The sequence below is a fragment of the Pelodiscus sinensis genome, chromosome 5 (assembly GCF_052426305.1).
Source record: "Pelodiscus sinensis isolate ZL-2025 chromosome 5, ASM5242630v1, whole genome shotgun sequence".
NCBI classification, from domain to species: domain Eukaryota; kingdom Metazoa; phylum Chordata; order Testudines; family Trionychidae; genus Pelodiscus; species Pelodiscus sinensis.
The window spans coordinates 127,044,990-127,071,360 of NC_143056.1; the positions used below are offsets into that span (position 1 = coordinate 127,044,990).

Here is a 26,371-nt window from a genome sequence, read left to right on the forward strand (position 1 = left end):
CTGCTGTGGGCGGTGACCCCAACTCTGTGCCTTTGCAGGGGGGAGACCGAAGCTTCTGGCTCTGCAGGTCAGGGTGGTGGTGTGTCCCAGAGGATAGGTAGGAGGGTTCAGTAGTATGAACTACCACTAGCTACTCAAGGGGATCTCTGCAACCCAACCCATCACAGGCATGTCTTGATGATGCCACATTTCTATCATATTTCTGTGAAGAATATGGGGTGCAACATCACACCAGTCTCTGGAGAACAGATTTGCCCATACTGCTGGACATTACTCAATAACTGCTAGAAGGAAGTAGCAGGATGAGGCAAGCCAGCAGAGGAAGACAGAGCACCCTCGTGTCCCTGACGCCTTCCAGTAGATAAATGCCAGGTCCCAGCACAGCCAGGGAATGACTGCAGACAGAGGGAGGATGAAGTCTTTGGTGATCACACTAGCTTGGCTCCTTCTCCTGTTCCTTGCTTCTGGGGGGCTGTGCCGTGGCTGTGGTGAGTCAACGAGGCTGTGCCATCTACCCCTCCTCTGGGCGGTGTGTCTTCTGGGTGGCAGCGGGAAGGGAGAGAACCCAGAAAGGGACAGGCCCTCTGCAGGGTGTTGATAATCCTTCCTCTGCCAAGCTCCTCCTATGCATGGGGAAACTGAGGCATGAAGAAGTGGGTGACCCAGCTGGACGGTGAACTCAGGAGTCTGGACTCCTCATTCCACTGCCCCCTGCCTGTTCCCTTCTCCCCCACCCTCACTCAGGAGCATGGGACAGACCCTGCAATGAGAGCATCACTTTAAGGATGGGAGGAACCCTTACCCCTGCTGAGTCTCACCCTAGCTCAGCTCATGGTGATTTAAAGAGATGCCCCTCCCAACTCGGAAACAGGGTTGGACATAGCTGGCCTGCAGCCTATGGCTTTGCCAGCACTGGAGATACTGGCTGGGTCAGGTTGAACCCCATCTACCTTGGGTAGAAACAGAGCATATTGGCATAGCTACAATGCCAAGGAGGGATGAGTGCAGGAGGAGTCAGTCGAGAGGGTGGGGTCTCAGAACCCATTCTCTCCTACAAGCCTAAATGTTTGCATGGCTAATTTTAGACCCACTGCTCTGAGCATCCCGATTGCAGAGTTGTGGGGGAAGAGGGGGAAGGATTCTGTGATCAGCTGTGCTCTGTGGCTCAGTTTTCCATCTGTACGATATAGATAATCGCACTGCCCTGCCTCATTTGGGTATTAAGGATGGTGATGGGGCCATCAAAAAATATGATGGTTGATAGAAGCACACGTAGCAAGTTTTGGGCAGCAGGGGGGTGGTTTCCAAATCCCGTGAGAACTTCCTACTTTTCAAAAAGGTTTCCTGTCCCAAATGAGGCCAAAAACATTTAAAAAAACACCTCAAATGTTCATGAACTGAAAATCCAAAACCTAACCCCAACCCCGCGATTTGGATTCATTAAAATGTTCCCCTTGGATCACTTTGAAATGTTTCAACTTCAAACTCTATTTTTTTCCCCCATCCACATATGTAATAAATGTTATGTGCACTCTCTCATGCTGCCAGCTGTGGGTCCTGTGGGCGCACTGCTGATCAGCTGGGTGGCACCTGAATCTCTCCTGGGTGACCACCCACACACTCCGCTTTTAGGGAACAGTGCTGGCATGCCCTGCAAGGTATAAGCCGCCGCTACTTTTCACACACTCTCCTACCCACGCAGATAATCTCTCTCTCTTTCTTTCTCCATTCCTGAAGGTGCTCCCCCACCTGCCATCTTCTCCCGCATCGGTGTCACCTACACGGTTTCTGACAGCGTGTACAAATCCTTCAATGACTCCATCTATGTCACCCTGCCTCAGGGCTCCTTCTTCTTCAACGTGATGGACATCGCCCAAACTCTTGACTCCCGAAAATTCAGGTACCTGCTCAACTTGGTAACTGGGCGCTGGTGGCAGCAGCAGAGAGCAGGCTAGTGGGTTGCATGGGGCTCCCAGGGCAACAGAAATGGAAAAAGCGGAGGAGTCCCTGAGAGGACAGGGGGAACATGCCCCTGCTGCTCCTGCCTTGCATGGCTCCCACAGTCTGCAGCTTGCTGGGGTGGGTGAAAGTGTTGGGGCTGAGGAGGGAGGGTGCAGGCTGGCTCCTCCACATCACTTAGTGGAGCTACGTTTCTGTGGGGTGAAAAGTTCAGAGCGCAGGTTGAGGCCAACTCAGCTGCTTCTCAGTGCTGCCCCGAATGGTGGGGGGGAGGAGGGAATTCAGTATCCCCCTGTCCTCGGTCGCACCCCCTTGTGGTGTGAGGGTTGGGGTGGGGCTGTGAGGCGGTGGGAACCAGGCCTCCGGCAGGACTCTCTCTGTCTCTCTCTAGCTTCACGTACACATTGAGCGTGTGGGGCGCGTACATCACCTCCGTGCGGGGCCTGCAGGCCAACGACACCCAGCACACCTACTGGCAGCTCCTGAGCAACAGAGTCCCGCTGAAACTAGGTGGGCTGGTGGGAGAGAGCGGGTATGGGGAGGGGCAACATGAAGGGGAGCGGGAGGAATTGTCAGGGTTGTCCAGCTTTCAGCCGGAACCACTGGCCAAAAAGGGACCCTGGTGGCTCAACCAACCAGGCCGTTAAGAGTCCGGTCGGTGGCACAAACAAGCCGGCTCTGCCAGGAACCGTGACCAGTGGGAGCTGCGGCGGTAGTGCCGGTAGGTGTGTGAACAGCACACGGATAGAGCCTCCCAGAACCTAGGACCCTCAAGCATCTGGCGGGTACTTCCTGGGAGCCACGGTGAGCTCTATCAGGACCCCCCCACATCCCAACCCCCTGCACCAGCCTGGAGTCCCTTTCTGCACCCAAACTGCCTCCCAGAGCCTCCCCCCGCCACAACCTCCTGTCCTAGCCCTGAGCCCCCTCCTACACCTCAACTCCTTATTCCCAACCCAGAGCCCAACCCTTCAGCCAGCAACCTCACACCCCAGTCTTCTGCCCCAGCCGGAGCCCCACTCCTACAACGTCAACCCTTTACTTCTGGCCCCACCCAGAGCCCACACGACCAGCCAGTGCCCCCATCTCCCTTCCAGCCCTTGCCCCCGCCCGGTGAAAGTGAGTGGAGGTGGGGGAAAGAGAGGGAGGGAGGAGCAAGCATGGGGCAGAGGCAGGCCCCTTAGGAATTTGGCAGCCAGAGGAATAGGGAGGGGAGAGGTGTAAAAGAAAGAGGGGATGAGAACCAGGAAAAGACAAACTGACCCAGGGTGGGGTTGTCATGGTGCTGTGGCCAGGGCTGAGGGGTCACTTACCTCGTTTGTCTCACTTCCCTCTCCTTCCGTTCCAGGTGCTGGGTGCTACGCCGTCTCCTCCGGAGAGAGCCTGGAAGTCAGTTTCTCCAAGTACTGAGCTTCCTGCTCAGGAAGATGCAGTGTGTCCTGGCCTTTCAGAGATTCCTGCGTTCAGCAGCCCCCTGCTTCCTGCCTCCTGCTCCCCTTTCCAGAGGATCTCCCCCTGGGGCACCACTGTGTCTTGTAGTTGTGTATCTGTTGCTATTTCCCAAGCTCTGCTTGTGTCTGGCCCTTGCACCTGAAATAAACCTTCTTCCACAGCTGGCCGTGCCGCGGGGGTTATTCCAGGTAGACACTGGGAACGTGAGGGATGGGACCTGCCTCTGGAAACACAACACAGCAGCAGGGCTACATCACATGGCAGCGACTCCCCCCAACCCCGAAGAAGCTCTCACCTGCAGCCCAAGTTTACTCTATGGCCCTGGGCTCACCGTGGAGTCACCATCCCTGTGGGGCACTGGGTAGTCGGTTCCCAGGCCTGGAACTGCCCTGGTTCTGGCACTAGCTGTAGCACAGTTAGCAGCAGGTCCTTAGGGCCTGTGGTGTAGCAAGGCCGGCTGGGGAGCGCTGCTGGTGGGGAACAGAGGCTAATGGTGTTGAGCCCAGCTAACCCTTCCTCTTCCTGCAGCTCCCCCACTGCAGTGCTGCCTGGGCTCCATGCCTCCCCCATCCTGGGAAAAGCTGGGTCCAAGCCTCCCCTCCCACTCCAGCAGCGGCTGATCCACATGGGATGAGGAGGATATTCCCCTTGCTGCACTCTGGGAACATAGTCCTCTAACCCTAGCAGCACGGGCTCCAGCCTTTAGCCATGAGGGTTCTAGATTCAAACCTACTCCGGTCAGCAACAGGCACCCATGGGGTGTCAGCCTCTCAAACAGCCAGACCCAGGAGATCTCGCTCAGCCCTCGGAAACAGCCTTGGGGCTGCAGAGAAAGGGCCCAGAGCTGCGAGTCCCACCAGCAGAGCTCAGGACGGGTGAAGCCCACCAACTGACTGACACAAGCGCCAAGTCCCCTCAGCAGAATCCACAGGTATCGACCCCCAACATCATGGACCAAAGCTAGACGAGGCTCCCTCTGGGGGTGGTACTTCAGAGATGGCTCCTCTCTGCCCAACTCCCACCCCGCCACTACCACCTGCTCAGAGGCTACAGGCTAGGGAGATGGGGAAAATATGGAAGGGGGGTTATGGAGAGCAATGGGACTCAGTGCTAACCCGGTCTCTTAGGGGAAAGGTTCCCCCCGTGAGCAATGGCTTTTAATCCCTGAAGGAAACCGTTCATGTGGCTCAAAGGGGCAGGGGAGGGAAAAGGGGAATGTTCAGGGATTCTTTCTGCTGAAAATTCTCTAACACTTCACCAGGTTAGCTCCAGGTAAGGCCCCAGAGGCTTTATTTACCTGCAGGTCTGGCCACTCTCAGCTCCTGGTGGCCATAGGTCACTGTTCCTGGCTAATGGGAGTTGTGGGAAGTAGTGTGGGCTAGGCCTCCAGTTCCTGCAGCTTCCATTGGCCAGGAAGGGCAAACCACAGTCACTGGAAGCAGACAGAGCTGCGGACATGCAGATAAGTAGTCTCCAGCAACCCACCAGGGCTCACTTGGTGAGCATTTCTGAACCCCTCTTTGTAAGGAAAAGCGCCACTCTCCTGACCTGCTTTAGTTATCAAACTTCTCTCCCTGCAAAGCAAGTGTTTCCCACCCATCTTTTCTAACCTTTCCCTCATCTCAAACAATTTTTTTTTTTTTAATCAAGCCCTTGCTCCAATACCGGGCAGGGGAAAACCACATGTGGCTTCTGAAGTGGGCTGTACCCACAAAAAGCTCATAGCAGCAGCACTGTTTTGCTAGTCTTTAAAGTGTTACTAGAGCAGGTGTTGTCTTAAGTTTTCTAGATTGTTCTTGCAAAATATACATCCCCTTCTCCCATGAACTGTGAAGGGAATGAACTGGCTTTTAGTTTATATTTATCCAGGCCTTTGTCATTCCCATCTCAAAAAACCTTGGCTTTAAATAAATTTAAAAAAATCAGGCCCATTAGTCAGGATTGCACTCATCTCTTCCCCGTAACCTTCCCCTTACAGGCACTAGCATTGCAGTAGGTGTTGACAGAAGGGAATAGATCCTCTGAGCTTTGGCTCTTCAGAAGAGAGTTTCTGGCTCTTAGCTCAGGCGAGTAAACCCACCAAAACTTCTGACAGACTGAAGTGCCAGCTGGTGCAGCCACAACTAGACAGGGTCAGGTTGCACTAAGTATAACAGGCCAGTGAAGGCATTGCCTTCTCTAGTGCTGCTATAACCCACCACTGGGCAACTGGGCTCTGGTGTCTCCCCTTCCCGGAGAGCCCAAGAGGGGAATCGAGCTTGAGCCAGCACCTAGAAATGCAGGCAACCTAGTCACCACCCTTCTGCAGGAGGCAATGCTCCACCCCTCCCCCACAAGCACTTAGTGTGGAAGCAAAAGCCACCCAGGAGAGATTCACGTGCTGTCTAGTGGATTAGCAGGGTAGGCACAGCTGAGAACATGTGTTTCTAGTGGTGGTGCCCATATGCCTCAGTGCACAAAAGTTTATTCTGCACATGGAGGGAAAACTGCTGAGGAGCACTGTAACACACTTGTGCCACAGACGCTTAGTCCTTTGACTGTTTCCAACCCTACACAGGGAAGTGGTAACGGGCATCTCCTCCTCTTCTCCCCCCCCCCATTGCACCCCTTTCACAGCTAGCTATCCAGATCAGCTTCCGGGGTTCATTCAGGTGTAGGTGCTTCCTGCCTGAAGGTGGAGCAATACTGTGTTTTGAGGTTCTGCCACCTAGGCCAGTTCATAATGATTGTGTTGGATGAGTGTGCTGCTGCTGCCACTTCTCTGCATTGTCTGTCATCACATCTGATGCTCCCAGTGCAACATCTAAAGTTCATCCCCTTACAGACTATTAATGACTTCCGCTCTAGTGAGCACTGAGAAGGTGAGATCAAGGCCTTTCAGCTCCCTGCCCTTTAGTTGTACAATAAGGGTTTGTCACCCCCACAGCCAAAGGTCTGAGTTTAAGCCAAATTTGTTTTCACTTTGGAAAAGCAAGTCTGTGTGCTCATCATCCAGGCAAACTAGGTGTCTATGCAAATAGAGTGGATTCCTCACATTTTCCCCATTCCTCAGTAGATGGTAGAAGAGCTTGGCTACATCTACACCGGCAAGATTTTGCACAAGTACTCTTTTAATGCAAGAGTTTTTGCACAAGAGGGCATCTACACCAGCATGTGCTCTTGCGCAAAAGCACCTGTGCCAGTGTAGATGCTCTTGCGCAAGAAAGCTTCAATGGCCATTTTAACCATCGGGCTTTCTTGTGCAAGAAATTCATGTTGCCTGTCTACACTGGCCTCTTGTGCAAGAACAGTTGTGCAAGAGGGCTTATTCGAGGGGGAGCATCAGTGTTCTTGCGCAAGAACTCCACCAGTGTTGACAGGCAGCAAGTTTTTGCACAAAAGCAACTGCTTGTGCAAAATCATGCCAATGTAGACAAAGCCCTCAGGTTTACACACAAACCATCCTGTTACTAGTCACAGGAGAGCAAGACCCTCCCTTGCTGATATGATGCAGCAGCACTAACATCTAAGCTGCAGAGACCAGCGCCAAAATCCACAATTGTAGCTACTAGTCTGGCTCTACCGATCCATGCCTTTCTGAGCATGGCTGGAGTGGAAAAAGGAAGATCTTAGATAAGGTCACTGCAGAGAGAGACAGTGAATTGTGACCCTCAAAGGATAGTAGCAGACTGGCTTAGGACCAGTGGTACCTCACCCACTAAACCCTCACAATACTGAGTTGACAAGTAGAATTCTATTGTTGGACAGGCACCACCCACAGCCCACAACTTAAAGCCCTCCAGTGCATCATCTACAGCCTATCCTGGAAAATGACCCCTTACTCACAGGCCTCGTGGGACAGGCCAATCCTCACCTACAGACAGACAATCCTGTAACCTAAAACAAATTCTTTCCAGTAACCACACAGCACACCTCCAGTCAATCATCCTGGAACCCAACCCTGCAATCAGCTCCAGTGCCCATGCGTCTACACACATGATTTCACCACTGGACCCAACATTAGCAGCCACCACATCAGGGGCTCATTTAACTGCACATCCACTAATTGATCTATGCCATCAAATGCCAGCAATGCCCCACTGCCATGGAGAGTGGCAAACTGGACAGTATGGGAAATTAGTGGATACAAATCAGACAAGGCAAAACAAACCTGTGGAATATGTTTTAACCTGCCCAGGCACTCAATGAATCTCCAAGTCACCCTGTTGTTTCAGACCAATTCCACAAGCCAAATACAGAGAAGGGTGGGAACTTAAACTTGTAAATGAAGTGATCTTGTTCATGCCATTCTGACAACAGCTGGCACACTACCTTCTACATCCTAATGACTTAATTAACCAAACAATGGAGGTGCTATCAGCCTCCTGTAGCTACTTGAACAACCTATTCACTTCCCCCCCCCCACCCCCTCTCCTCCCCTTATTCTTGGATCTGGATTTTTAATACTTAGTCATCTGAAGTGGGTTATGCCCACAATAGCTCATACCACCATCTACATGTCTTGTTAGTCTTTAAGGTGCTACTAGACTGTTCATTGTTTAAGTTTCAGACTAACTTGGCTACCTCATTGCAAGGCCAGCCCCCATTAACTGCCTTTGGGGGACCCAGATTCTAGTTGGGAAGATGGTTTAAGGCCAGCCCAGCTTCAGTTCCAGCCACCATCAGCGTAAGGTGATCAGTGAGTGGAGAGTGGGAACTGGGGGCACAGAGGTGAGGAAGCTTCCTCTTCTGGGCTGTTTCCTCAGCAAAAAGCCCTGCCCCTCCCACCCACCATCAGTGAGGTTGTTAGATCAGAAGACATGAAATCTCACCACCATGCTGCCCTGACAGTGGCTAGTGGCAGGTTTTCCACAGGAAGATATCCTGGGGGCAAGGCGACGGGGGGGGGGGGGGGGAGGCAGGAGGAGAGAAAAACAAAAACCCCACTGAAGCAGCAACAGCTTCCCCCCAGTCCAGAGGAGAAATTAGAACTCCCTTCAGAGGATACCTCTATTTCTGGAAGCCTGACTCAGTGATCAACTTGTGTCCCCACTTTAACCATGGCCAGTCTCAGCTTCAGGGCCAGAAGAGGTTTCTTTAGCTGGCCTGATGCTGGGGTCCCCACATACCTTCCCACCTCACCCCCACACTGAGGAACAAGACACATTTCCATTGACTGACGGGTTTAATTTTTCAAGAGGCTGGAGGTTCATACAGCGCCAGACTCCCCGCAAGCTGCAGCCACCACTGCACCAGGTTTCTTGGATGCTACACTGGAGTTTCCAGCAGCTGTGGGTGCCATGGCAACAGCACCAGCCTCCCCCAAGGCAGCATCAGCAGCACCCATCCGGTAGCCTCTGTGGTAGCGCTTTGTGGAGCAGTAGCAACCCAGGATCCCCAGGAAGACGAAGATGGAGGACATCACGGCAATGGCCAGAGTTGTGACAGAGAAGGGGAGCTGCAGCCCTGCGGGAAGGGAACAGAGCGGTGTTCGGAGAGGCCACAAGTTTGTCAAAGGAGCTGGATTCCAACAGGTCTCCCAGCTGTTCTCCATCAGACCTTGTGGGGGAGCAGCCCAGGAAGGCTCCTTTTGCGACCCCCCTTCTGGGCAGCACTCTGCTCATGGAACATGGTGGGGAGGGATACTTAGAGCCCAAGCCAAGCACTTCCTGCAGATTTGCTAGGAGATGGGGCCTAGACCAGTCCCTGTCAGCAACCCCATTAGTTCTGCCAGTTCTCATCACCCAGCCAATAGGTAGACAGACTGTTCACAGCCTTCCCCATGACTATACTGAGTCATGGGAGTTTGTCTAGTCAGCTCCCCTTCCCCATGACAGGTCTGAGCACACTCACCTGAGGAGTCCTTTGTTTCCTCTCTCACGATGGGATTTGCTGCCTGATTTGGGGACAGCAGGACTGGGCGGATGGCTTTAGGGATGCCAGAGGTAGTCACGGTGGAAGACACCTCAACAGCCACAGGCATGGCTGAGGCAGGCTCTGTGGAAGCCACTGTGTGGGAGCTAGAGGCCAGCACAGCAGAGGAATTGGAGGCCAGCTTGATGGGGCCAAGCTGGATGTCCACTTCTCCAAGGAGCCCTGCAGGGAAAGAGCAGCCACACTGAGTAGACACAGGATCTCACCCACCTCCTCCTGCAACGCCAGCTCCCACTAGCTATCAGCACAGGATCAGGGACATGCAGCAGCTAGCCAGCCCTGGCACCAGGGCTAGGCCCAGCCCCAGCAGGGAGAGTAGAGTACCCAAGGGAGGTTATCCCAGCCAGCCTCCTGCAGGCCACCAAGGCACTACAGAACCCAGGCCTGGGGGCCAGGAGCAATGTTACCTTCCCGGTCCTGAGGAAGATGCCGGCGCCGCCTCCTGGTCCCACAGTGAGCAGGGGAAGCACAGCAGGAGCAGTCTCCTCCTTCGTGGGAGAGCCAGGCTGCAGTGGCTGGGTCATAGGAGCAGGCCTTGTTGTGCTGGGTGGCAGGGCCAGCAGCTACTGCCTTCAGGTGGCACAGCAGATAGATCTGAAAGCATGAGCTGTGTCACAGCAGGGTGTGGGTCTGCATGGGGGAGGGTTGGTGGGGAGAGCCCAGAACTTAGCCTACCCTGGGATCAGGCTGAGAGAGCCCTCTCCCCACATCTGGCTCTTGTGTCCCTAGGGAGACCAGACAGGAGACTGTGGGAGTGTCCCTCAGAGATGGCAACCATGTCACATGGCTAACACCCACCCATACAAAGAAGTCAATGCACTTCCAAGCCACTCAGGCCTCTGCCTCCTCTGCACTGCACTGACCTGGTTGTTAGAAGCACCAGTGAAGACAAACGTGTCCAGCTGAAACCGGAGGAAGTGGTCTCCCCGGGGAGTGAGGAAGCGAGAGCGGCTGTGCTGCCCGTCCACAAGGCACCTGTAGGGAGGAAGAGGAATGATGGTAAAAGCCTTACCCCAGCCAGTCTCCTGAATGGGAGCCAGTATAGCTCCCAGACTGTCCATATGGGCCCTGAGAAACAGCTTAGGCTGGGCAAGACCTAGATCCTAGGGGGTGGAGACAAGCAATCGGGGGGGATTCAGAGCAGTGTTGAAGTAGCCAGCAGCCCCAAATTCAGATCACCACTGCTAACCCAGAAGGCCCAGCCTTATCCCGCCCTTCCTAATTGGTCCATGGAGACTTGGTTGCCTAGTTCTACTAGATAAACTGGTACCCCAGAGCCCATTCCGAGTCCTCGGCCTCACTGACCCGTGGTCTGTGATGACTTCATATTTCACAGAGGACTCCGCACTTGGCCGGGCCACACACTCGTCTATGTAGATCTTCAGCGGTGCATGGCTGCCTGTCCTCACCGAGGCCTGGATGTTTATCAGGTCACCAAGGTAGGATGTGGGGTCAGACAGGGGGGAGGACCAGGTACCTGAGGACAAAGATGATGCAGGGGATGACTCAGCTGAAGCCCCCTTGTTCCAGCCTGCCCACCCCCAGACTAGGAAGGAGCATCAGAAGAGGGTGAAAAGCAGGGGAGCTCAGCAAGAAAACAAGTAAGGGGACAAGGGGGAATCCAAGGCTAGGATAGTAGGGGCTGCAGGGTGGGACAAGAGAAGGGGGTGCCATTGGCAGAGCTGGAGACAGGACTGATGTGCATTGACCAAACTTGGGGTGCGCTGTTCCCCCATTTTGGGCAACATGGGCTGTGCATGCATGGGTAGGGAAGCCCACCCCTAGCCTGCCTCCTGGAGACAAGCCTAGCTAGTGGGCAGCTCCACATCTGGGAGCTGGCATTTAGCCGCAGGCTCAGGAGGAGCTAAGGAGGCCCCCTGACTACACCAGCACTCACTGTCATAGACATCCAGGGCAAAGTCCAGGCGCTGTCTGTGCATTAGTGTGGCGCTGAAGGGGGCCCAGGTAGGCTGAAGGCCCGAGGAGGAGACATTCCCAGACCTGGAAGAGAGAGAGTCACTCCTGTTTCCCCACAGCCGGGACCTCCCATTGGTTGATGGCACTCCCTGTTGGACCCATGCTGGCAGCTGTTGTGTAACCCCTTGCTCTTCCCCACCCCGCTCCCCTACAATCGGAGGTAAATCCCAGCAGGACTCCCGTTTCATAGAGAAGTGGGGGAGGTGGCTCTAGAGACGTCAGGCCAAGACTGGGGTTGCCAGAGCTGAGCTGCAGTGAAGCGGCCAGCTGAGACACGTGAGCCCTTGTGCTTTGCTCTCCACACCTGCCTCACCAGGGCTGTGTCTAGATTGGCAGGATTTTCTGGAAATGCTTTTAACAGAAAAGTTCTCTGTTAAAAGCATTTTTGGAACAGAGCATCTAGATTGTCACTCTTCCACAAAAGCACTTTTTGCTGAGAAGCGTCCATGCCAATCTAGATGCACGTTTCCGCAAAAAAGCCCTGATTGCCATTTTTGCGATTGGGGCTTTTTTGCAGAAAACAAGTCTGAGCTGTCTACACTGGCCTTTTTGTGCAAAGCTCTTCTTACAGTAGGAAGTCAGTGCTTTTGCGGAAATTCAAGTGACCAGTGTAGACAGCTGGCAAGTTTTCCCCAGAAAAGCAGCTGATTTTCAGGAAAAACTGGCCAGTCTAGACACAGCCCAGATGTATTGACCTAGTACCCACAGGCCAGCTTTGCACTAGTGTAGGCAACAGGCAGGTCATATGGACCATCAGGCCCCACCAGCTGCATCCCTGAAGCTGAGCCATGAGTCTTCCAGACCTGGGCATCTCACTGACTGCATGCCCAACCATGGTGACACTGGCCCAGGAGCACTGAGTCTTTGTTGTGGAAGGCCAGCCGCAGCAGGCTCAGTGGAGCAGCCCTATAGAGCAAGGCCACTCTCAGCAAGAGGGCAAGCTAGCCTGGGGATAGATACTCTGCTTCCCTGAAGCAGTTCAGCCCCCAGCACTGCCTGGAGGATGCTCGCTCACCTGGGGTAGTAGCAGTCGATGGGGAGGGAGAAGGCGCTGGCGCGGCTCACGCCCTCCAGAGCAAAGGGCCTGTAGTAGAGGACGTTTCTGTAGTGGATGGTGTCAGGGAGGAGCTGGGCAGAGCAAACAGAGCCAAGGGTCAGGATCTTCCTCCCCTCACCTGCAGCTACTCAGCCTGCATCTGCTCCATCCACCCAGCAGCATGGGAGTCTGTCCAGGCAGAGCCCAGCAGGGTAGCAGCAGTGACCAGCCAGCAGGGGGCCTACGCCATCGGAGACACCTCAGAGCACAAGCTCCGGCCCCCACAACCCTCTAGCCCTGCCAGGCACAGGACAGGGAGACATCACTAGTGTCACTTCACTGCTGCCATAGCAACGTCAGAGCTTGAGTCTAGCTCCTGCTCCTGGTGCTGTTACCAGGAGCAAGAGGACTCCGCCTCTGTACGACATACGCTACCCTAGCAGAGGTTCCAGTAGTACCTGCTACCTGAGCATCTCCTCACATGGGATCTGTGCATTAAACCCTTGCATCCTTCCCCTTAGTCACTTCCCTAGGTGGGGGAAAACAGACACAGGGTCCCTTCCCACAGGGGCACAGCTGGGACTAGTAGTACCTAGAGCTCACCAAGGCCAGTATCTTCCCGCCTTACACCAGCCCACTCACTGCTTCTTCCTGTGAATGCAGGAACCTGGGGCCATCTGAGGAAGGCAGCAGTTACCCAAGAGATTTCCCCACCCAGCATTCACAGATCCGCGGTGTTACTACAACACTAAGCACCCACAGCCCTGGCGGTGCACCCTTCCCTGGTTTGGCTGCAGCCAGGACGTGGGGTGCTGTGGGTTCCCCAGATACCGCAACACCTTCCCCCCAGGCACCCAAGGGCTTGCTCCAAGACATCCCCTATTAGTCCTCTCCTGTATGGGACAGGCTGTATCCCGACTCAGGGAGACCTTCACAGCAGTGAGTCTGCTCTGGGCCCAGTGCAGTGAGTGAATGCAGAGGCCTGGTACCCCTGAGGGGAGAGGGAAGCTCAGGAGGGCTGATAATTGAAGCCAGGCTGTGCTCAGTAAGGGGAGAGACTGACCTCCCCCACCTGCATACCCAGCCCACACTGGTCTCTGCTCTCACCTCCATGGTGGCCCCGCATGCCAATAGCAGGTAGTCCAGCTGGAAGGTCTCTTCCCCAACATCAGTCACAGCACAGCCAGCCCCCAGCATCAGCTCCCTGTCAGTGATGGGCACGCCGTTCCCAAAGAGATCCGCCGGCACCATGATCTGAAGCCGTGAGCTGCCACACACCACTGACACTGCAGATGGGGCACACCGGGTTACTCCACAGCCCCAGCATCCTCCAGACACAACACCCCCAGAGACTGTGCCTGGGAGCAGGCCAGGGATACCCAGACATGCTCAGTAACACGGGATAAGTCACATCACTGCACTGCTCAGGGCCAGAATTCCAGCTGCTCCCAATAGCCACATCCAGTGTGCTCCTTCCACTCCATGCCAAACAGACACTTGGCTTGTGCCCAAGAGACTGTCCACTCGCCCTGGCACCTCCCTAGCTCCAGCTACCAGATCTATGCTAGCAGCAGAGATTGGAGTGGGGGGGGGGGGCGCAGCAGAGGAAGAGGGAGAACAGCCCATGACCCACCAGCCCAGCCCCTGGTTACTGCAATCCAGGGGTGTGGACTAGTACTACTCCTGGGGAGTAGGTGGGGACAACATGGCAAGATGAAGCAGCCCTGTGTCAGCAGCAGAAGTGGCTCAGTGACCTAGTTTGGAGGAGCCATCACAGAAGCTGGCATATTCCTTGCATCTCATTAGAAGGAGCCAGGCTGTCCTGTGAAACCTACGGCAGCTTAGGGGCCCCTGTGGAGAGATGGCTCTGAGCTGCCATGGCAGCCTGAGGACATGCAGGGTCCATGGGGACTCAGAGCTCTGCCACACTATTTGTGATGCACCGCTGCAGCAAAGCCCATTTGTGCAGGCTTGGCTTACGCCAACAGATGTTTGGCCTGCAAGTAGACTTACAACCTCCCAGAACAATGTGCGCTCATGCAATAGACGCGCTGAGAATTGTCAGCTGGAGCTACACTAGGGCTTTTGCCAGTGTACCTTGACTTAAGACTAAGATCTGGCCCCCCAGTCTGCCCAGATTAGGCCTCCAACTGCCTCAGTTTTCCATGTCTTCCTACTCCAGCAGGGACAGGCCTCCAGGAAATCTCACCCTTTAGGTGAATGGAATCAGGAGCCCAGCTGGGCTAGGAACTACCAACCCCAGAGCTGAAATACCAGTCAGCTGCCTTCAATCCCCTAGCACGGGAGAGGAACAAGGAACAAGGAAGCTCTATGTAAGCCAGCAGGTTACTCCGCCTGTGACAGGTGCTGGTAAAGCCGGGGTAGAGGCAGCAGAAAATGCTAACATTAACTCTTGAAGGGCCCAAAGAGACATCCAGGAGCAGCAGTGCCACTAACAGCATCATACCATGTTGCCAGGTCACATCTACAGGGCAGGAATAGAACTCCAGGCCCCTGACTCAGAGCCTCCAGCTGCTCTAGCCACTAGGTCACGCCACCCCACAAGTGGGCAGAGGGGGACAGCCAACTGGCAGTTTGTTACAGATTCCATACAACCGGAGGTACCAAGTAGTCACCACAACAGGAACCTTTGCCATGGCCTCATTGCTGCCACTAAAACCCAGTGTGGTGTCCTTGGAGGGAGCAGGTCTAAGAAAGGAAGAACCACTCAGACCTATCCTGCCGGGACCAAGTCAAGGGGTAGGAGTTGGGTGGATCAGTTACGGCAGACCCCAGCCGTATGAGCACTGTAGGAGAGCCTGCCTTTCAACAGCTGCCTCCATTTTACAGGAATGTTAGAGAGAGGGGCAGGATCTTTTACTGAGCCATCAAGACCCAGGTGGAGGGATTCACCCATCTTGTGCCTCCAAGTAGTCTGGAGCCAACACTACATGAATTAAGGGGCTATTTAAGCCCTCAAGAGGCTGCCCAGGGAGGGAGTTTACAGCCACAAACTGGCAAGTGGAGCAACTTCCATACCCCACAGCTGGGGAGAGACTGGAGTTTCCCCACAGGGGCCAGGAGGAAGTGAAGCTGCATAGGCAGTCTGCTAGCAGGTGAGTCACTGAGCAGCAGCCCAGGACATTCCTAACAGGTGAGCCCTGGCTCTCCTTGCCAAGAAAACACATGAGCAACAGGACCTGGGTCCGGCTCTGCCCACTGAGCAGCACAGAGTCAAAAACCCCACAGCTGGAGGATCGGCTACAGCAAGCAGCTCAGTTTAGTCCCCCCGACCCAAGCAAGCAGCTCAGTTTGCCGCCACCACCCCCACTCACACTTTACCTGAAGCATTTTGAGCCCACACACCAGCAACTAAGAGGAACAAAGCCCAGCAGCCTACAGGAACACCCATCCTCTGCTCCCCCTCAGGCAACAGCCTCATGAGGAGCAGCTGCCCGCACTGGCTGGTTTTATATGGGGGAAGCAGCACGCAGGTGTCTGTGATTCCACCATTAGCCACAGCCCCACTCCAGCCCTCTGCCCCTTTGATAGGAGCAGGGGGAAGTGGGCAGCTCAGGCCCGGAGGGCTGTAGTGAGCAGACATCATCCTGTACCCTTGCTGCTGTCAGTTCAGTTCCCAGGGGCGGTAACTTGCCCTGTCCCTGGTGAGTTAAAAGCTGCCCCCTTTCTTGTGTAAGAGACTTTCTAAAATGTCAGCCCATTATTTCCCTGTATCCCCCTAGCATTTGAAAACACTCAGGGGCAAAGCCTTGATACCGCACTCCCCCAGGCTCAACTAGTGCTGTGCACAGACACAGGAGCTAGCTCTCCCTGTGGTGAGTGAGGAAGGGATGATCACTCCTGTTGTATGAAAGGGAAACTGAGGCACTGCCCCTTCTTAGGCAAGAAAAACCCTCTTGTGCAACGCCGTTCTTCCTGAAAAGTAATAGGTGTAACAGCGTTGCACAAGAGGGTTTTCTTGCACAAGAGGGGGCAGTGTAGACACTCCTTCTTACGCAAGAGCCTCTTCTGAAAAAAATGGTGGCTCATTAGGTATGCAAATGAGGCTTGGCGGTATTCCACGCTTAGCCTCATTTGCATATTATTCGCGCAAGAAGCTGCTAGCCCAAGTGTGGTTCACTGTCCCATCCAGTGGCAGCTAGACCACAGCAACAGTTAAGATCAAGAGACCTCTATAGAATGGGCTGAGAGCCAGTGGGCTTTTAACTCAAAGGGTAGAGGCTCCTATAGTCAGCTCCATAGATCCCTGGTTCAAATCTACCTGGTGGTTACACCATCATGAGCCCCATCCAACTCTGCCCATGCCTGTCAAACCTGACCCTACACCCCTGCTGTCCCTGCCCTGGGACCCCTGCCATACACTTCTCTATGAGCCTCCATCCCAACCCAGTCTCCCCAGCCCTCATCTCACCCCACAGCTCTGCCAAGGCCCCTCAATCCCACACTGCTGCCATCTGCTCTCCTAGCCCAGGGCTCCCTACCATGCCCCCCAGCCAAAGGCCAGGAGTGTCTACACATAATGAACTAGGAAGGGATAAAACCCCACATTTGCTCTGTGTTGTCCTGGTGGCCCATGGTGTCTGTGTGTCCAGGAAGAAGTGCCACCCAAGTCTGATCTCACAGCCCTACAGTGAGATGTGACCCAGGGCCGTGGACACGAAGTGACTCTGGGGGAAGGGATGTGAATGGGAATGTTCCATCAAGGTCTCAGGTGCCAGCTGGCAGCACCTGGCAGCACCCAGAGGCCAGAAGGAGGGAGTTGTGGTCTGTTAGGCCCAGCTGTCTCTGAGCCCTCCCCCCAGGGCACAGACCTGCCCACGCTGCTGGGCATTACTCAATGTCTCCCCTCTGCTCCAGGAAAGCAGCTGAGTGAGGCAAGCCAGGGTGTCCCCGCCTCCTTCCAGCTGATAAATACCAGGTCCCAGCACAGCCAGGGAGAGACCAGGGAGAGACCAGAGACGGAGGGAGGATGAGGTCTGTGATGATCCCACTAGCCGGGCTCCTGCTCCTGTTCCTGGCCCCTGGGGGGCTGTGCCAGGGCTGTGGTGAGTGAGTCATATAGCCTGTGCCCCTTCCCCTCCCCTGGGTGGTGTGACCCTGGGGAGCAGCAGGAAGGGAGCCTTTCTCCTTTCTCCCACTGCCCCTCCCCGCCAGAGGCTTCCGTCGGCACAGGTAGCTACACCCTGCAGCGTGGGCACAGCCTGCTTTTCACAGGCGATGAGCTGCTCCAGGCGTGTCTGCTGCCCACACCTGTGTGCCGAATAGCCAATGCTGTGTAGCCAGAGTTGATTAAGGCATGGGCTAGCCGGGCAACTGCCCGGGATGCCAACCTATGGGGGGCAACTGATGGCAGCTGTAAGGGATGTAAGGGATGCGGCTCCCGGATTGCGGGCTGCAGCAGCTCCCATGCAGCTCCCATCGGCCACCCCGCGGCAGCCGCCCGGGGCAGGGGCCGTGTTATCCCCCGCAATGCCAGCCAGCAGCACCCTTCCCCCTGTGGCCGCGGGGCCCTGCACGGCCAGGCTCAGCCCACCCCAGCCGGCCATGGGTCACATACCAGTGGTGGTAGCCGGGCTGGGCTGGGCCGGGCACGTGCGTTCTGCCACTACCAACTCCGCGTGCCCTCCCCCGGCACACCAGCAAGGGGGTGGGACTGTGCATGCGCCCTTCCCCAACCCAGGGCGCAATTAAATTGTCTGCCCGGAGCTCTGGAATGGCTCGGTCTGGCCGGCTCGGTCCAGCCCTCCGTGTAGCTATCAACCAGACACCCTGGAAGCTGCTGGAAGCTGCTCTGTCCAGTTCCCTGGGGAGTTTCCCTTCCTACTGCCTCCCTTCACAATAGCCTCATTGTCCCTGCCATGCAGGTCAGGGTGGCCTCTCCCCTCCCATTGCTGCTGACCTGGGAAATGCCACACATGGCACCCGGGGAGGAGGAACTGGAGGGGGCGGGTCAAGGATGCAGCTGCCTCTGGGCCAGGATGCAGGTGACCTGCCACAGGAGCTGTGCTGGCACTGGGCACGGGAGAGACTGGCTCAGGTGTCAGACTCACAGCCATCTATCTAGGGCCTGCAGAGACCGGGCCCTCCCCTCACCAGGTGGAAACAACCTGGGCAGAGCCTCTGGATATAGCCATAATGCCAGGGAGGCTGGGGGTTGGTCACAAAGAGATGTGGGGGCTGATGAAGATGGGCCTAGAAATGGGGTGTGATCAGGGGAGCAAGAATTTGGGTGTGTTAACTTCCTCCTGGCTGATGCCCAGGGCCTTGCATCCCCCTTCAGCTGGTTCTGAGGCCTGACAGGGGGAGGCAGACCTATAGGCCCCCATCTCTGACTACCCCTGTATGATCCTTGCCCCGCCAGCTGTGAGCGACAAGGAGCGCCCTCTGGTGAGGGATCTGCAAAGGAAGATGATCTATTCAGTGGATCCTAAAGTCCCCCCGAACCCCAGCATCCTGATCGCCCTGCGGCTGGCCCAGGACCACAACAAGCGCGTTGAGCAGGACATGCTGAAGAAGCTGAGCCAGGATGCGGTGCAGCGAGCTGGTGAGGGCTCTGCCTCTCCTCCCCCATCCTGTTCCTGTCCCTTCCCCTCACATAACCCCCCAGCAGGCACATGGGACTTTGGCACTGCCCCCAAAAAGAACCTGCCCTCCCAACCCAGCAACCCTCATTGGGTGTGGGGTCCCCAAACAACCACACATATATAGCCAGAGCCTGGAAAGTGATTAGGAGATGGGGTAAATGACTTATGAGCAGAGACTGAGGAACTGGGTTTATTTAGTCTGCAGAACAGAAAAGTGTGTGGGGGGGAGGATGTTGATGGCAGCCTTCAACTCCCTGAAGGGGGGTCCAAAGAGGATGGAGAGAGGCTGGTCTCAGTGGTGACAGATGGCAGAATGAGGAGCAAGGGTCTCAAGTTGTAGTGGGGGAGGTCTAGGTTGGATACTAGGAAAAGCTATTTCCCTGGGAGGGTGGGGGAGCACTGGAATGGGAAGTGGTGGAATCTCCAGCCGTTGAGGTTTTAAGGCCCATCCTGACAAAGCCCTGGCTGGGATGATTTTGTTGGGGCGGGTCCTGCTTTGAGCCGGTTGTGACACAACCATCCCCCAAACATGCAACCCCCAGCAAAATACAGGTGACCCCACAGGTGCCCGAGAGAGACACCATTTCCCCATGCCCAAGCACCCCACCAACTACCACCCCCACCTCCTCACATCCAGTAGCACCTCCCTCAGGTACAACGCTGGGCTGCATCTAGACTGGCGTGATTTTCCGCAAATGCTTTTAGCGGAAAAGTTTTCCATTAAAAGCATTTTCGGAAAAGAGTGTCTAGATTGGCACGGATGCTTTTCCGCAAAAGTGCTTTTTGCGGAAAAGCGTCTGTGCCAATCTAGACACGGTTTTGCGCAAGAAAGCTCTGATCGCCATTTTTGCCATCGGGGCTTTTTTGCACAAAACAGTACTGCATTGTCTACACTGGCCCTCTTGCGCAAAAGCATTTGCGCAAGAGGGCTTTTGCCCGAACGGGAGCAGCATAGTATTTCCGCAAGAACACTGACAATCGTACATGAGATCGTAGGTGTTCTTGCGGAAATTCAAGTGGCCAGTGTAGACAGCTGGCAAGTTTGCTTTTGCGGAAAAACCTGCCAGTCTAAATGCAGCCCTGGTATTGAAAGTGCTGCTCCCTTCTGAAAAGCATGACACTGAAGGGAGATGAGAAGGAAAACAGAGAGACAGGCAGGCAGACTGATGGAGTGGAGGCAGAAAGCCACAGACCCAACGTGAGACGAGGTTCAGGGAGGCAGAGCCAGGGAGGCAGAGGTAGAGGCTGGGGCAGGAAGCAGAGGGGAGGTTTGGAGCCTGGCTAGCCTCACTGACCCATCCCTGGTGTGCTGCTTTTCAGCAAAGTCCTTCTCCTCGGGCCAGGTGGCCCTCCATATCCTGGCTCAACGGGCCTCCTGCTCCAACCCCCGGCAGGTCTCCGCAAATAACTCCACCATCAACCTGGTGCAGCTCCTGGAGCAGAAGTTCAAGGATGAGTTGCAGAACATAGGTGAGGAGCCAAGGTGGGAGGGGAGGGGAGGGGAGACCCTGCCTGGCTCAATAGCCCCCCCTCCTCGTGGTACTCTCCCATCTCCCCCCCCCCATCTCTCTGTGTCTCCCTCTCTCAGGCCCTTTTCTCCATCCCACACCCTCTGGCCTGGCCCCAGTCTGTATGTCTGTCCCTTCTGTCCTGGCCCCAGTCTGTATGTCTGTAGCTAACAGGTGTCCCTTGGGTTCTCTCCACCTCAGTGATCCATGGCAACCCTTTGACCAACTTCTACCAGCTCAGCTTGGATGTGCTGGCCCTATGCCAGCTGAACGGCCGCCTCTCGCCAGCCAGAGCCAGCGTCCTCCTCAGCCCGGACCAAAAGAAGTATTACCTCAGCGGCCAGTTCTCCGTGGGTGGGTAAAAGCACACAGACTCCCATACCTACAGGGCAACAGTCCATGTGACTGTCTCTGTGCGGTCAGCGCTGGGATGAACCTGTCCCATCTGAGCAGCTTCTCCCATCCCCACAGACACGGCAGCAGTGGCGATCCTAGCTCAGATCTGCCTGCAGACCACAGGGCGGCCCCTCCCCCCAAAGGTGACTAAGAAGCTCAGAGAGAACGTGCAGTGGTTAGTGAACAAAATGCTGGCTGAGAAGAAAAATGATGGAGTGATCGGGAACATCTACAGCACGGGCTGGGCCATGCAGGTGAGGGACCAGAGTCTCACTGGGAATCAGTGGAGGTGGGGCTGAAGTCTAGCTTCACCCACAACCCAAAGCCCCTCCCCACAACAGCAGAGTAGCTGGATAAGGCAGCTAAGTTAACAGCAGCAAGTGGTGTCATCAGTAGGTTCCAGAGCTAACAACCCCATATTAATGTAAATGGAGGCAGCTCTCAATGCCAGAGAGAGCGAGCAGAGGATTGGGCTCCAAATTCCCTTGCTGAGAGAAGGCCTTAAATATCCCTCACTTCTGTCTAAGTCAGGGGTGAGCAATAATTTTTGATGGGGGCCACACCAAAATTTTGGTAAGTGGTCAAAGGCCGCACTTTTCTATGGAGGGGGTGCAAGTCTGGGATGGAGGTTGGGTGCAGAAGGGAGCTCTGGGTAGGGGTACAGGAGAGGGAGTAGGGTCTGAGAGGGAGTTTGGTTGAAGGAGGGGGTTCAGAGAGCACAAAGTTTCCCCCTCCTACCAGCACAGAGAAGCCGATGGAGCAGCCAACTGTTCTGAGCCCTGGACCTGCTCACTACCTGCAGAACCAGTGGGTTGGGCCACGGCCACATTGAAAGGCTTGATGGGCCAGATCTTGCCCCAGTCTAAGTCCCACTCCTGTCTGCTGGGCTATCCGAACGTGTTCCCGTTGCCCCTTCACAGCTGCCTTTCCTCACAGCCTTGTCCTCTATAGCTGCCATGGTGGGTGTGGGCAGCCAGGCCCCAGCAGGTAACCCCGTCTTCCTCTCTATCCTCCACAGGCCTTGTCCGTCTCCTCCAGGTACCTCAAACCCGGGGCCTGGAGCTGCCCCCAGACTCTGCGCAGGGTCCTGGAGGAGCTTCCCAAAGACACATTCAATAACCCCATGGCCGCTTCCCAGATCCTGCCTTCTCTGGAGAACAAGACCTACCTGGATGTGCGTCGGCTCACTTGCTCCAAGGACCCCGGTAAGAAGAGCAGACCAAACGCTGGCTAGGTCTAGGGAGGCTAAGTCCAAAGGTCCAAATCTGCCAGCACAGGCTGTGAGAACTGGTAGCTTCCAGGCACATCTGGGGGCAGGGGGCTCAGGTGCTATTGATAAACAGAGCTCTTTCAAACATGCAGAGGAAGGGTGGTCTAGTGGCTAGGGCACTTACCTGGAATTTTAAAGACCTGTATTTAGCTTTGTGCTCAGCCTGGGCCAGTCAGTAAGGGTGAGTCTACACAGAAAAACCCAGAACCCTGTGGCAGGAAGAGTCAGAACCTGGGTCAACTGACAGGGGTTGTAGGGCTCATGCTGGGGGGCTAGAAATAGCTCAGGCTCAGGCCAGAGCATGGGTTCTGAAATCCGGCAAAGGGGCTGGGTCTCAAAGCCCTGGCTCCAGCCCACGCCCTAATGTCTATGCTGCTATTTTTAGCCTTGGAGCTCAAACCCAACATCAGAATCCAGGCTCTGAGACTCACCATTATGGCTGCGCAGATGCAGAGTGGCACCGTGCCTCACTTTCCCATCTGTACAATGTAGCTAATAGCACTGCCCTGCCGGGAGGGGGGCAGTGTTAAGAGTGATAGGGGCCATTTAAGGTATCTAAGGCAGACAGGAGCTCATGTAGCAAGGGTTGGGTGGGAAATGGTTTCCCATCCCATAAGAATTTTGGACATTTCAAAAAATGTTCCCACCCTAAATAAGAACAGTGAGACTGGGTCAGACCAAAGGCCCATCTAGACCGGTGTCCTGTCTCCTGACTGGCCAGTGCCAGATGCCCCAGAGGGAATGAACAGGACAGGCAATCAAGTGATCCCTCCCTTGTCAGCCATTCCCAGCTTCTGACAAACAGAGGCTAGAAATACCATCTCTGCTCATCCTGGCTAAGCCATGGAAGTCCTTTCCTCCATGAATGTGTCTACTTCTTTTTTGAACCCTGTTGTGCTTGGCCATAACAACAGATGAGGTTGGAAAGGCAAAGAAATCTCAAACATTTTCACAAACTGAAAATCCAACAAACAAACAAACAAACATTTTTTTTCTGTTTGGATCAATACAAATGTTTCCTTTTGATAACTTCAAAATGCTAAGAATTACCAACTTCCCATGGGTATTTTTTTTTCTTTTTGCAAATTTACTAAAAAGTTGGTTGAGTTTGAAAAGCCCAAAATGTCCAGTTTGGACATTTTTCTGCCTCGAAAAATGTTGTTAAAGTTTCCACTGACCCCATACTGCTTCCTGTACAGATTTCATACTGACTCAACATTGATTGCCTGTTCTGTTCATTCCCCCGGGGCATCTGGAGACATTGGAGAGGGTCCAGAGAAGAGCAACAAGAATGATTAAAGGTCTAGAGAACATGACCTATGAAGGAAGACTGAAAGAATTGGGCTTGTTTAGTATAGAAAAGAGAAGACTGAGGGGGGACATGATAGCAGTTTTCAGGTATCTAAAAGGGTGTCATAATGAGGAGGGAGAAAACTTGTTCATCTTGGTCTCTGAGGATAGAACAAGAAGCAATGGGCTTAAACTGCAGCAAGGGAGGTTTAGGTTGGACATTGGGAAAAAGTTCCTAACTGTCAGGGTGGTCAAACACTGGAATAAATTGCCCAGGGAGGTTGTGGAATCCCCATCTGTGGAGATATTGAAGAGTAGGTTAGATAAATGTCTATCAGGGATGGTCTAGACAGTATTTGGTCCTGCCATGAGGGCAGGGGACTGGACTCGATGACCTCTCGAGGTCCCTTCCAGTCCTAGTATTCTATGATTCTATGATCAGTGGGGGGGGGGGGGAGAGGTTCATTTATCCTGCCCAATTGTACATGTGGACTCTGAACGTGGTTCCCTGAAGAGGGAGACGTGCTTCCTCCTGGGTATGTGTGACTGCTCTTCACCCTCTCTTCTCTTCCTCCCCACACAGATAACCTCCCCTTGTCCACTCCCCAGCCTACCACACCAACCAGCCAACCACCTACCATCCGTGTCACGTACACGGTATTCAGTGACATGAACATCATAATCAACAACTCCATTAATGTCACTGTGCCCCAGGGCTCCGTCTTCTTCAAGGTGATGGAGGTCGCCCAGGCGACAGACCCCAGCAAATTCAGGTACCTGTTCTGCCTGGGAAACCAGCCCGTCGCTGGTGACAGTGGCAGAGAGCAGACTAGATGGTAGCACACACATGGGGGTGGGTGAATGCCCAGCTGGGGAAAGCAAGCTCCAGCCTCCCCCTTCTACAACCCCCCACCCACAGGGAGTCAAGCCTGCTTCCCTCCAGGTTAATCCCTCAACCCCGGAACATCCCCAGTTCCCTTATTCTCACCCATCCCAGTGGGTGGTGCAGCCCCACCCTTCGTGGCCAGCTGGAGCACCTGCCAACCAGAGAGCTGGGCAGCCATACCCCACCCAGCCCTCATCCTACCTGGGTGGCCAGAGAGCTGGGCGGCTGTGGGAAGGCAATGCCTTCCCTTGCCTGTGTTATTCGTTGCCTGTGGTAGCGCAGGGCTTCTAGGGCAACAGAGACAAGGAAAATGGAGGGATCCCACAGAATGGGGAAATGCTCCTGCTCCCCCCACACACCCTTCATGGCCCCCACTGCCAGCAATTTGCCAGTGGCAGGTTAAAGTGAGGAGGGGGCTCAAGGTTGGTTCCCCTGTGTCACTCAGCTGGGCAATGTCTCCTTGGGATGGAAGATCAGAGCTCAGCTAGGGGCCTATTCTGCTGCTTCTCAGTGGCTCCCTCATGTGGCCTGGGGGTTTGGGCCCATTGTGCCCAGGGTTACCAACCCCCGTGGTGTGAGGGTTGGGGTGGGGCCGTGAGGCGGTGGGAACCAGGCCTCCAGCAGGACTCTCTCTGTCTCTCTGTAGCTTCACGTACACGGTGACCTCCTGGGGCCCGTACATCACCTCCGTGCAGGGCCTGCAGGCTGATAACAACCAGCGCACCTACTGGCAGCTCCTGAGCAACGGCACCTCGCTGAACCAAGGTGGGACTGCTGGGGAGAACGAGGGAGGGGGCCATGTGGGGCGGGAGGAGCTGGGAGGGAGAGGGAAGACTGGAAGGTCGGAGGTGCAAAAGGGGATGGGAACCAGGAGACAGACTGACACAGACAGGGAGGGGCTGGCGTGGAGTTGGGGGACTGGACTGAGGGGCCACTAACCCCATTTGCCTCATTTAGCTTCCCTTCCCTCTCCTCTCGTTCCAGGTGCTGGGGACTACGTCGTCTCCCAAGGCGAGAGACTGGAGGTCAGATTCTCCACATACTGAGCCCCTGCGCACTGGCCGGCCTGGGGACAACGGGTGCTCCTAGCCTGGCCTCTCCACTGTCTCAAGATTTCACGCATCAGCAGCCCCAGACACTCCCCCACCAGTGCAGGAGGCAGGACAGGCTCTGGGCACAACTGTGTCTTGTAGTCCCATCTCTGTGGCTGCTTCCTACGCTCTGCTTGTGTCTGGGACGTGCTCCTGAAATAAACTCTCTGCAACAGCCGGCCGCACCGCGAGGGTTATTCCAGGCAAGCAGAGGGGCTGAGAAAGTGGGATTGTGGGTAACGGGGCCTCCGACGGGCACCCTCCCTCTGGGGACACAGCACAGCAGCAGGGCTCCTCCCAGAGCAACCGTCCCATCCACGGCCTTGGCCAGCCGGGCACTGGGCTCACCATGGAGTCACCACCCCCACTGGGACCCTGGCTGTGGGGCACTGTGTAGTCAGTCGGACCCCAGACCTGGAATTGCCCTGGCTCTGGCACTAGCTGTAGCAGGGTTAGCGGCAGGTCCTTAGGGCCCGTGGTGTAGCAGGGCAGGCTGGGGAGCGCTGCTGGTGGGGAACAGAGGCTAATGGTGTTAAGAGCCCAGCTAACCATCCCTCTGCCTGGACGCCCCCACTGAAGCGCTGCCTGGGCTCCGTGCCTCCCCCACTCAGTCCAAGTTCCCCACCAGTGGCTGATCCACATGAGAGGTGACAACTTTCCTACAGCTGCCACCCTGGGCATGCAGCCTTCAGCCCTAGCAGTGGGGGCCCAGCCATGAGTGACGAGGGCTCCAGATTCAAACCCCATCTGGTCAGCTACAGGTGTCCATGGGGTGTTCTCCTCTTGGGTCCGGGCCATCTTGCCCAGGCCTTGGAAACAGCCTTGGGCCTTCAGGGCAATGGGCCAGAGCTGTGGGCTCAGCCCACAGGGGACAGGAGCAGTGACCCCCCGCACACACCCCGACTGTGACACCCCAAGTGTCCTGAGCAGAACCCAAGAGGTGTCAGTCTGGGATCAGGAACCGGGGCTAGAGATGGCTCTGCTCTGT

The 26,371-nt window shown here is 55.3% G+C and overlaps 3 protein-coding genes across 4 annotated transcripts; 2 read left to right on the top strand and 1 right to left on the bottom strand.

Annotated features, from left to right (window-relative positions):
- Positions 1-326: 326 nt before the first annotated feature.
- Positions 327-3,594, top strand: LOC102461429 (transcobalamin-1-like). The gene is made up of 4 exons (XM_075928494.2): positions 327-488; positions 1,738-1,900; positions 2,351-2,469; positions 3,308-3,594. The coding sequence occupies exons 1-4, from the start codon at positions 392-394 to the stop codon at positions 3,367-3,369; spliced, it is 441 nt and encodes a 146-aa protein (XP_075784609.2). The 5' UTR covers positions 327-391; the 3' UTR covers positions 3,370-3,594.
- Positions 3,595-8,556: 4,962 nt separating this feature from the next.
- Positions 8,557-20,259, bottom strand: LOC102448275 (zona pellucida sperm-binding protein 3-like). 2 transcript variants are annotated; one of them, XM_089778756.1, is made up of 9 exons: positions 20,238-20,259; positions 13,445-13,623; positions 12,317-12,429; positions 11,222-11,325; positions 10,630-10,801; positions 10,188-10,299; positions 9,732-9,918; positions 9,244-9,486; positions 8,557-8,856 (listed from the first exon to the last, which is right to left on the bottom strand). In XM_089778756.1, the coding sequence occupies exons 1-9, from the start codon at positions 20,239-20,241 to the stop codon at positions 8,600-8,602; spliced, it is 1,371 nt and encodes a 456-aa protein (XP_089634882.1). In that variant the 5' UTR covers positions 20,242-20,259; the 3' UTR covers positions 8,557-8,599. The 2 variants fall into 2 exon arrangements, with proteins under 2 accessions (XP_089634882.1, XP_075784601.2); XM_075928486.2 differs by lacking the exon at positions 20,238-20,259 and adding an exon at positions 15,680-15,778.
- On the top strand, positions 17,253-25,560 carry LOC102461746 (transcobalamin-1). Its single transcript, XM_006110306.5, has 9 exons — positions 17,253-17,403; positions 18,720-18,902; positions 20,263-20,412; positions 20,652-20,804; positions 20,922-21,100; positions 21,865-22,051; positions 23,990-24,179; positions 24,939-25,057; positions 25,277-25,560. The coding sequence occupies exons 1-9, from the start codon at positions 17,328-17,330 to the stop codon at positions 25,336-25,338; spliced, it is 1,299 nt and encodes a 432-aa protein (XP_006110368.3). The 5' UTR covers positions 17,253-17,327; the 3' UTR covers positions 25,339-25,560.
- The last annotated feature ends 811 nt before the right edge of the window (positions 25,561-26,371 follow it).

Excerpts from the sequence above, each read along its gene's own strand:
- LOC102461429 (XM_075928494.2), top strand. The coding sequence starts at position 392 with ATGACTGCAGACAGAGGGAGGATGAAGTCTTTGGTGATCACACTAGCT. Across the intron at positions 489-1,737 it reads GGGGCTGTGCCGTGGCTGTG|GTGCTCCCCCACCTGCCATC; the intron begins GTGAGTCAACGA and ends CCATTCCTGAAG. Across the intron at positions 1,901-2,350 it reads CTTGACTCCCGAAAATTCAG|CTTCACGTACACATTGAGCG; the intron begins GTACCTGCTCAA and ends GTCTCTCTCTAG.
- LOC102448275 (XM_075928486.2), bottom strand. The coding sequence starts at position 15,749 with ATGGGTGTTCCTGTAGGCTGCTGGGCTTTGTTCCTCTTAGTTGCTGGT. Across the intron at positions 13,624-15,679 it reads GTGGGCTCAAAATGCTTCAG|TGTCAGTGGTGTGTGGCAGC; the intron begins GTAAAGTGTGAG and ends CCCCATCTGCAG. Across the intron at positions 10,300-10,629 it reads GAAGTCATCACAGACCACGG|GTGCCTTGTGGACGGGCAGC; the intron begins GTCAGTGAGGCC and ends TCCTCCCTACAG.
- LOC102461746 (XM_006110306.5), top strand. The coding sequence starts at position 17,328 with ATGAGGTCTGTGATGATCCCACTAGCCGGGCTCCTGCTCCTGTTCCTG. Across the intron at positions 18,903-20,262 it reads GGATGCGGTGCAGCGAGCTG|CAAAGTCCTTCTCCTCGGGC; the intron begins GTGAGGGCTCTG and ends GCTGCTTTTCAG. Across the intron at positions 20,413-20,651 it reads GGATGAGTTGCAGAACATAG|TGATCCATGGCAACCCTTTG; the intron begins GTGAGGAGCCAA and ends TCTCCACCTCAG.